Genomic DNA, 10,254 nt, shown 5'->3' with positions numbered 1-10,254 from the left:
CCGTTTCTTGGGGAAGGTCACTGGGCCCTGTTTGTCTCCTCCCAAGATAGCCAGTTCTTCCTCATCTGTCCTTCATGCGGTTCCTGCCTCATCTCCTCTCCTACAAGTGCCTGGCCTTCACTGGATCACATTGGCCTACACCAGAAGGAGTACCTGGCAGGGCTCCACATCCGGGCATCTATCCTCAAAAACTCCCACACAGAGCTTCTCCCAGCCCATGTCACGGCCCCAATGCCCAGAGGATCAGCAGTGTCAGCAGCTCATCACCCTTGCCACCTGTTCTCTTCAACTTCACTCCAGCTGCCCTGAGGCTTTCCATGTTGAGTGAGGTTGGGGGTGTGGCTTATATATCCTGCTTTCTCTTTCTAGAATTCCTAACCTTTCCCCATCTCTTCCATAAGACAGCTCAAGTCCTTTCAGTGGACACTATCTTATTCTTAAGCACTATAGATAAGTAGCCATGAGGATCTTCCAAATGCTTAACTTCTTTCACCATCTTGTTCTTTCTCACCTTTTCCTCATGTCCTCCAGATGTAACCCCTTAAAGTCACTCTTGAGTTTCCAGAACAGAAAGTGACCTATCTCACAAGGAGAGTCTGGGCTTTATCCTTTCCTCTCCAAGTCTTGCAGGCTCTAGCCTGGACCCCAGAGGAGAAGACTTATGGTCTCCCTTACCTGGAAGGAATGTAACTAAGACTTCAGGAGATCAAGAGTGAGAGGAAACTCCCTCTGTCAAGGAGCAGCCTACAGTCCTTGAGATGCTCTTTTTCTTCTGGGGCTTTTAACTATAAGAACTCCAGTACTTGGGTTGCCTTCTCCAAGGTCTTCCCTCACTGAGTTCCATCCTGGCTCTCTTGTGCAGGATTTATCTTCTGAAGACAATCAAGTCTGTTGATATCAGTGGCAGGCTGATGCTTCTTTCCAGTGTGGCAGAAAGGAACTCAGGTTTTAGCTGCACTGGGGGTTGGAGCTTGAGTGGAAGTATAGGGTTTGGGGAGGAGGCTCTGCTTCAGCCCCCAGGCCTTGTTCCCTGTGTCCTTGCTCTCATTAGTCTGGATACTCCCCTCCCCTCAAACTCCACCCTGCCCTTGAAATAGATCAATAACATGTCCCAAGCCCCAGTCAGTCCTGTTATTTGGTTCTTGCCTTACATGGGAAGACTAACAAATGGGCATACAGGCCCCAAGCTAGGCACCTGTGGTATGTCCTAGTTCCTTTATGGTTCTAAATGGGAGAGGGGAGTGATTTTTGCTTTCTTGCCCTTCCTTCTTCCCTTTACCCCTTCCCCCAAGTTCTGGTTCCCTTCTCTGAGAAACCTGACCACATTGGAGAACCAGAGGCTGGAGCAAAAGAATGGGAAAAGGAATAGTAGAAATTGAAAAAATTAGTGTTGGGAGTCCTAGGGGAACAGAGATTGGGAATATTGAGGTAGGGGAGCAGCTTTCTTAGAAGAATAAGACTTTGACTAGATGGCATAACTAGGTAGAAATACCAGATGGAGTTGAAAGCCCTCTAGCTCTCCTGCAGCCATTTCAAACATAATAGTCCTTCTGAGCAGAGGGGAGCTCTGGTGGTGTAGTGCCTGAGGCATTTGATTGCTAACCAGAAGGCTGGCAGTTCAAACCCACCAGCCACTCTTGGAAGGAAGGTTGGGCAACCTACTTCCGTAGAGATGCTGCCTCAGAAACCCAAGAAGGGGTCACTGTGAGTTAGATCCAACTTGACAGCAGTGAGTTTGGTTTGGTTTTTTGGTCTGAGAAGAGGAGCTGGGTGAGGCACCAACTGCAGAGGGAGGAGGGGCTGGATGAATACAATGGATGGTAAATTACTCAGTTGATGTGATGAGAGCAGACAGAGTAGAAAGGATCATTGGAGATGGGCTCTGTAGGGTACCAACCTGCCAATACTAGAGCCATCCTGGCACTGACAAGCCCTGGAGAGACAGGCCAAGGTCAGGGATCAAGGTTGAGGGGGTGGGGCATTCTGTGGGTCCAAGTGAACAGAGGAAAATAAGGGGTTGCTAAGGGAGGGAGATGAGAGCAGTCAGTTAATGGAGAGGAAATAAAAGGGAAAAACCATCATGGGCAGGACACTTCACTGTGGGTTACCATTTATTAGACATTATGTATCACCTCTTTGCTAAGTGTTTTATTTAATCTTCCCTACAACTCAATAAGGTAAGAATGATCTCCATTTTACTTATAAGACACTGTGACCCAGAAAGTTAAAATAGCTTCCAAGGCCACATAGCCAGTAAGTGACAAAGCTAAGATTAAGAGCCAGGATTCAAACCCAGATCTGTCCAATGTTAAAGCCAATTCTCCTGACCACCAGGCTATACTGTTCATGTATAAGAAGGAGAGAACTGACTAGAAGACAGAGATGAGGGAAGATGAAAGAAATGAAGACAAGATGAACCTGGGGGGAATAGAGGGTTAGGGAATAGGCAGAATGAGTGGGAGACTCAGTCTCACGTTTATGGTCAAATACAGGCCATGTATGTGTGGTTTTGTCTCCTATAAAACTCACATCATACTTGGCATTACATGTTCAATGCCACCCCTGCCAGCCTGTGGACTCCTGAGTGTTTATTAACTAAAGACATGAGGGCTTGGGAAGCAAAAGCGATGGGGTCTAGAAGATGACTGGACATAGAGAAGAAAGAGGGAGGGGTATGGGGTGGAGAATGACATTTGAGCTGGAAAAGCCCAAGAGGGAGAAATCTCATGAGGGAAAGGGGAAGATACTTACTGTGTGCCAAGCACTGGAATTGTTCTTTATATACATTATCTCATTTAATCCTATGAGATGGATATTAACCCTATTTTCAAAGGGGAAAAAAATTAAATAACTTACACATGGTGACACAACAATTAAGAGATGAAGTCAGCATTTGAAGCCAAACCTGACTTCAAAGCCTGTGCTGTTTTCTTTATACCCCACTGCCTCTCCTTGCTCCTGAATGTGTCGAATGTGTAGGGGAAGAAGGAAGGAGAAATTCTGACAGCTAGGATGTGAAAATGGGGGAGTATGTAGGAGATTGAAGGATGGATCCTGTGGTAGTTCAGTTTGTGTGTCACCTTGGCTGGTTGAGTGGCTGGGGAGCTGGATGTAGTATTCCACATGATGAGACTGGTAATCAACTCCATGGTGGAATCTACTGTGAGTAGCTGCCTTAGGGAATGTGGTCTGCTTCCTGCATATAAGCAGAAGCTTTGGAGAATGGTCTCTAGCTTATGGCATGCTTGGACCCTGCATGTAGCTATGTTGTTCAGCAGTCTGCCATGCTCTGCCGACCTTGGGATTTACAATGGACTTGAAGTAATGCCCTGCTGTGTGGGTTGGTAACATTCATCGGAACTGTGTCTTTTTACTTGTCAGCCTTGGGTTTGTCAGCCTCAGCAGCCAGCAGCTGAGTGAAGAAAAGCCTCCAACTTCAGTGGGCCGGGAGCAGGAGGCAGAGCTGCAACCCAAGGTTGAGGGGCTTTCACCCAGTCCCTAGAGCCTGGCACTTTGAATTTGGACTTAAAGTCTCCAAACTGTAAGAGAATAAACTCCTGTTTGTTAAGGCCATCCCATTTTTGGTATATTCTTGTCAGAGCGGCACAGGTAACCAGAACAGATACAGACTTGGGAGGTTGCAGTAAAGACACAGCCACATGGGGCTGTGGGAAGGATGAATAAACAATGAGATTGCCGTTAGTAAAGTGAGAGAACAGAAAATAGAAATGTATGAAGGTGGTATATTGGAGAGGAATTGTGCATTCTGCACCTGTTCCAGAAGCCAAACCAAACCAAACGCACTGCCATCAAAGTCGATTCCGACTCACAGCAACCCTTTAGGACAGAGTAGGAGTGCCCCATGGGGTTTCTAAGGCTGTAAATCTGATTTTTTTAAAAAAAATTTGTGGTGGGTGAAAGTTTATAGAGTAAATTCATTTTCTACACAACAGTTCATATACATTTTGTCTCATGACATTGACTGCAATTCCCCACAATGTAACAGCTCTCCTCCTACTTCCTCCCTGTAGTTACCTCTTCCCTGTGTCTGTCTTTCCTGGGCATTCCTGCCCCCTGAGCTATCTCCCTGTGCAAATATTACCCTTCTGTTCTCCCGGGATTGATCATTCTAGGGTTTATATCTGCCTGATGTAAATGTTCACCCTGTAAAAGGCTGTAAATCTTCACAGAAGCAGACTTCCTCATCTTTCTTCCTCCGAGGAGCTGGTGGGTTTGAACCACCGACCTTTTGGTTAGCAGCCAAATGCTTTAACCACTATACCACCAGCTACTCCGCAGCTGTTACTGGCTGTGAAATGGGGTCTTCTGGCTTGGGTTGTTATTTGTATGTAATGGTTCTTAGTGGCCTATACATGTATATGGTTAATCAGAACTTTTCTGTATTTTTCAAAATTTTGAATGCCTTTAGATTGGACATTCTCTCTGACCACTCCTCAGTTCCTTACATCTGCTATGTGACCTGCTTGACCTCTGAAAGTATTTGAGTTTGGAACCGTCTCCTTTTGCAGAGGTGGGATTTCAGACCCATAAGAAACAGACTTGTCTAAGGTCTCACAATAGTGGCCAACTCAAAAACTAAAATCTAGGTGGTCTCCAGACATTCAGGCACCAGAGTAATGGTAGATGAACTCATAGCCACATTCAGAGCTACTTGTTCAAGTATACAGATTAGATCAGTGGAAGTGAAACTTGAAAGGTAACCAAAATCCAGAAAGCTATATTGTGTTAAGATTATGGTAGCTGTGAAGTATGCATTTTTAAAACAAAATGGGCTCACCCAAGGTTTATAGCTGAAAGAACGAGCAAAGTGGCCTAAGTTTGAACTTTTAAGAGCTTGCTTTATTTATTAAACTCAATCAGGATTCTCTCCTCTCACATTGTCCGTTCTTCTACCTCACTGCCCACCCTTCCCCCCTTACATCAATACCGCATATCCCACTCGGGCCACAAGGCGGCACTCTTGTTTTCACCATTGTTTTATAGATTGTTTCTCATTTAGCAAAGGGTAGACATGAGTGAAAAGGTGAGAATGGAAGGACTGTTTTAAGTCCTGGGTAAGTAGCTAAAGCCAGTGTGGTTTGGAAAGGAAGTTCAAGGCTGTAGAGGCTCAAGAAGGTTAGGTTAGCAGGCATAGCAAGAGTGGAAGGACTGCTTTGGATGCCGTCATAGTCTCTCCACATAAAAAGCTTTGCCCATCTGTTTTAGCTCCTGCTGGTACTGCTGATGCTCCTTTTCAAACAGCTGGTGAAGGGCAGCCTGACGGACCTGGTGGGGAGGACAGAATAGAGTGTGGTGTTTGCCTTCTGTTTTCTACCTTTTCTCATCCTCTCTCCCTGGTGGCTTTCCCATCACTTGTGTTACATTGGACCTGCACTGAGCTGTGGCAGAAAGCTAGGCAGTACAGAGAGGGTGAACAAATGGAGAGGAAGCATAACCAACCTTTTCTCCATGGGCAAAGCCCCATGTTCAGCAAACATTTGCTGAGAACATACCATAAACCAGGAACTCTGCTAGATACCAGGGATACAAAGATGTGACATGACAGCAACTGGGGACGTTCGGGAGAAGGGTACCAAGAGACATGTTGAACACTAAGAGGAAGTTTTGAGTCTCAGATGAGAGGAGCCAACACTAGAATGTATTTTGGACTTTAAAATATATCACCTGCAGCTGGATGCAAATAATCACTTAATGAAAAATAATTTTGGCATTTGGAGTTAGAGTTGCTGCTGTGTTGTAAAAGTGAAAACCTCAGAGACAAATGAGGTGGATAAGTGAGAGCAGAGGTCAAGAACTTGGAAATCACAGTGGGCAAAGACATTGGAATGTAATGGTTGCCCTTGCTGGAACTTACCATCAGTAGTTGTTTGTTGGCTAGTGCCAACTCCTGCACCATGGTATCCTGCATCCTTAAAGTGGCATATGGGTTTCTCCTTTGGTTCAATGTCATCTGCCACAGACAGTGAGTATGTGAATCTTGCCACCTGCCCCAAGTGTAGAGGTGGGGGTGAATGGGTTAGAGTTAAGGATGGAGACAAAAGACCCATTAGTGAAGCTTCTTCTTCATCCAGAACCTCTGTGCCAGTGTTAGAAGATTGCAAAATCCTTTTGGAAGGGTGGGTAGCTAGAACTGATTTAGAACCTTGGTTTTTGAGATGCCATCAAGCCTATTCCAACTCATGGTAACCCCATGTGGGCATAGTACAACTGCTCCATACCATTTTCAGGGCTAACTTAGTATGTATTAAGTACATTATTTCATTTAATCATCACCTATGTGATGTAGGTATTAATTTTCACATTATACAGATAAGAAAATTAAAAGTTCCTGTGAGTTGTCCAAAATTTAATGGCAGACCTGGGTCTCATATCCAATCTCTGACCCAAAGGCTAATATTCCTTCCATTATATCACTGTTTCTCAACCCTGGCTAGGTACTAGAACAATTCATTAAGGTTTTTTAAGGAATAAAAAAAGGAGTTTTTTTGTGTATGTGTGTGATTTGGGTGAAAGTTTACAGAGCAAATTCACTTTCCATACAGCAGCTCACATACACTTTGTCTCATGACATTGACTGCAATTTCCCACAATGCAACAGCTCCCCTCCCACTTCCTCCCTGTACCTCTTCCCTGTGTCCTTCCCTCCCATGCACTCCTGCCCCCTGAGCTGTCTCCCTGTGCATACACAGCCCTTCTGTTCTACCATGATTGATGTCTCCAAGGAGTGCGTCTACCTAATGTAAATGTTCAGCTCATATGCCTGTCTTGTTTGGCTGGAAGACCCAGGAGTGGGTTTAGTTCCAGACCTGAAGGGCAGCTAAGGGCCATAGTCACAGTGGTTCCACCAGGTTCTATCAGACCAGCAAACCTGGTCCCTAAAAAATAAAAAAAGGATTTTAATACACAAAACATATACCCCTTTTATGTATTAAAAAATTCATTTTTAAATTTTTGAAAAAAATTATACACACACACACACACACACACACATTTCCTGCTTACTCATTGCCGTTGAGTTGGATCTGACTCAGCAACCCATTTCCGAGGCAGCATCACTATGGAAGTAGATTGCCCAACCTTCCTTCTGAGGACTGGCTGGTGGGTTTGAACTGCCAGCCTTCTGGTTAGAAGTCAAGTGCCTCAGGCACTACACTGCACCACCAGAGCTCCTATATATATATATATATATATATATATATATAAAATCGAGTTATAGTGACCCATAGGGTTTCCAAGGCTGTAAATCTTTACACAAGTATATTGCCCTATCTTCCTCCTGCAGAGTGGCTGATTGGTTTCAACCACTGACCTTCTTGTTAGCAGCCAAATGCCTCACCCACCGCATCATCAGAGCTCCCTATATACACCAAATATGCATATGTATACAATGTATATGTGTATCTCTACTGCTCATGATAGACCCTGTTGATCTTTTTTTTTTAAAATGTATTTTTGATGCTGAGTAGAAAATTAAATCCACACAAATTAAAAGTAAAAGCTTCTGCCCTAACACTGCCTAACAAAGTTATCCACGTTTTTTTTGTGTAGTCTTTCAGAAATTTTTCTGTTATATACTAGGAGCTCTGGTAGCATAGTGCCTAAGGCACCTGACTGCTAACCAGAAGGCTGGCAGTTCAAACCCACCAGCCACTCCTCGGAAGGAAGGTTGGACAATCTACTTCCGTAGTGATACTGCCTTGGAAACCCAAGGAGGGGTTGCTGAGTTGAGTCCAACTCAATGGCACACAACAACATACTAGTAAGAATATAAGGTGCTCTGGAGGTGCAGTGCATAAGCCATCTGACTGCTAACCGGAGGTTGGTGGTTCAAACCCAACAGCTGCTCCATGGGAGGAAGTTTAGGCAATCTACTTCCATAAAGATTTACAGCTTTGGAAACCCAATGGGGTCATTATGAGTTGGAATTGACTTGATGGCAGTGGGTTTGGTTTGGTTTGAAGTGTATTGTTAAGGAGTCCTGGTGGTTGCCCAACATTCCAAGGAGTGGCTGGTGGGTTTGAACTGCCAGCCTTCTGGTCAGCAGTCAAGTGCCTTAGGCACTATGCTACCAGAGCTCATAGTATATAATAGAAAAATTTCTGAAAGACTACAAAAAAAAACGTGGATAACTTTGTTAGGAAGTGTTAGGGCAGACACTTTTTTCATTTGTGTGAAATTAAAAGCATGAGGCTCTGTAACCTATAGGTAGGAGGTTTGAACCTACAAGCTGTCCTGTGGAAGAAGGAAGAGGTCTGCTTCTGTAGATATAGTCTTAGAAACCTTAAGTGACAATTCTGTTCTAATAGGGTTGCTATGGTAGTGGATTTCTTTCAGTGTATCTTTTTTTTAACATGAGATCATATATTTACATAAGCAGTGTCACTTAACAATTTGTACGTTTTACATCAGCACATAGAAATTTGCTTCATTCTCTTTAAAAGCTGCATAGTATTTTTGTATCATAATTTTTACCAGCTAGGCTATTTTTAGCTTTTTTACTTTTATAGACAATGCCATCATGAACACCTATGCATATGTATTTTCTAGTACTTTTGCAAGTGTATTTATGTAGCATAAATTCTTAGGAGTTGCCAATTTTAAGGATGTGTGAATTTTAAATTTTGATAGATTTCATCAAACTGTCTTTCTGAAAAAGGTTGCTTTACCCTTGTTGTACGCCCTAGAGTTGATTCTGACTCGTGAGCCTGCAGGATAGAGCAGAACTTCCCCATAGGGTTTCCAAGGCTGTAATCTTTACAGTAGATTACCAGATCTTTTCTCTCCATAGAACACCAGTTCTAATGGGTTTGAACCATTGACCTTTTTTGGAGCAGCCAAGCACTTAGCTATTGTTCCACTAGGGCTCTTTGCTTCAACCTAAACTTCTAATAAAATTATGTATTCCTTTCTCCTCACATCCTTGCTAGCTCTGGATACGGGAACCTATAAAACCTTAAGAAGTATGGATTCCTCTATCCCATCCCAGCCATTTTAATCAGAATCTCCAGTTAAGACTTGGAAATCAGTGCTGTTGGAAAAACTCTCCAGGTGAAACAGATGCAGCCCAGTCTTTTGACAGTCTTATTTACTCACTCAATACCTACTGCACACTTACATAAATAGAATGCCAGGCAACAAATACTTGAACTGTCAAAAAACCAAAAAAAGAACCATCACAACAAAAATTTTGCTTCACTTTTCCTTAGAGTTGGGAAGCAGGGGGCCTTGAAAACCAGTCTGCATAGCCTAACCTAGTGGGGACTAGGAGGCTGATAGCTGCTTGCTATAACTCTGGCTGTTCTTATTCTTGTACAGAGGTGTTAAGAAGTGGCTCAGGGAGGACAGGAGAGTGAACCCAGTGAACCCTTAAGGGCAAGGGGAGGAGAGAAAAGCAGAGGTTACCTGTCAACCATCTTCTTAAGTCCCATGGCCCTTTGAAAACTCTGCAAGAAAAGGGAGTTCTGTTGATCTGCCTTATCTTCAGAACCTCATCTTCAGTACCTTACTGTGGTCAGAGACAGAGACCTTTCTTTCAGAGAGGGAGTAGTCCATTTCCTTCCAGAGGTAGGGTCAAATTAAACATGCAGGCATTGGGATGGAACAAATATTCAAGTACCCATTGTGTGCAGTTTCCCACTCCCATTAACTACCCTTCTGTTACATCAAGAGTCCCCTCCCATGAAATGATCTACTTCTGGTAAAATGATTTGGAAACATCAAAGGAAACTCCTTCAACCCAGCCCCTCCTTTGAATTCTGCATACCTCTTCTACTCTTGTCATCTTTTCCATAGACATGGCTACAGACTTGCTTGGTATGGTCCTAGGAGACTGGCAGGCTTTCTCTTCTGTTTAGTTTAGTCACCAAGGTTTCAGTAGTCATAGCAACATTCAGTCTCCAACAATGACCCTAGGCCTAGGAGTTGGTTGGTCACCTGGTATTGCCTCGGAGATCTGAAGGGAATCCTGGTTCTGTAGCCGCCTATTAGTGACAGGCAACTCTGTGAGCAAGGGCCACAGTCCTTATTTCAGGATTTCTTCTGTTGGGGCCCTAAGAGCATCTGTATGGTTCTAGGTCCAGGGTATTCATGGTTCCACCAATTTTCTTAGGCAAATACAGAAAATATACCATATGCTTATTTTATTGAAAGACAACTATAAAAGAATGAATCATACATTTTAATAGTTCATTTTATTAAATAACCAATTTATAAAGTCAGACCAGTGCATTGGCT

General features: G+C 43.7%; 1 protein-coding gene across 1 annotated transcript; it reads right to left on the bottom strand.

The window, feature by feature from the left end:
* Positions 1-5,184: 5,184 nt before the first annotated feature.
* On the bottom strand, positions 5,185-9,817 carry CUNH1orf189 (chromosome unknown C1orf189 homolog). Its single transcript, XM_007948541.2, has 4 exons — positions 9,785-9,817; positions 9,424-9,464; positions 5,876-6,005; positions 5,185-5,286 (listed from the first exon to the last, which is right to left on the bottom strand). Exons 1-4 carry the CDS (start codon positions 9,815-9,817, stop codon positions 5,185-5,187), a joined length of 306 nt encoding a protein of 101 aa, XP_007946732.1.
* Between the last annotated feature and the right edge of the window lie 437 nt (positions 9,818-10,254).

The sequence above is a fragment of the Orycteropus afer genome, unplaced genomic scaffold (genome assembly GCF_000298275.1).
Source record: "Orycteropus afer afer isolate SDZICR_OR568_19922 unplaced genomic scaffold, OryAfe1.0 scaffold00217, whole genome shotgun sequence".
Lineage (NCBI taxonomy): Eukaryota > Metazoa > Chordata > Mammalia > Tubulidentata > Orycteropodidae > Orycteropus > Orycteropus afer.
The sequence above is the reverse complement of the archived record's forward strand: the minus strand, read 5'-3'. Positions and strand labels throughout refer to the sequence as shown.

Bases quoted from the DNA above. Each gene is read 5' to 3' on its own strand.
- CUNH1orf189 (XM_007948541.2), bottom strand. From the start codon at position 9,817: ATGTCTATGGAAAAGATGACAAGAGTAGAAGAG. The intron at 6,006-9,423 runs GTAACCTCTGCT...CACTTGGGGCAG, and splicing joins CTTAAGAAGATGGTTGACAG to GTGGCAAGATTCACATACTC. The intron at 5,287-5,875 runs GTAAGTTCCAGC...CCTCCCCACCAG, and splicing joins CCAACAAACAACTACTGATG to GTCCGTCAGGCTGCCCTTCA.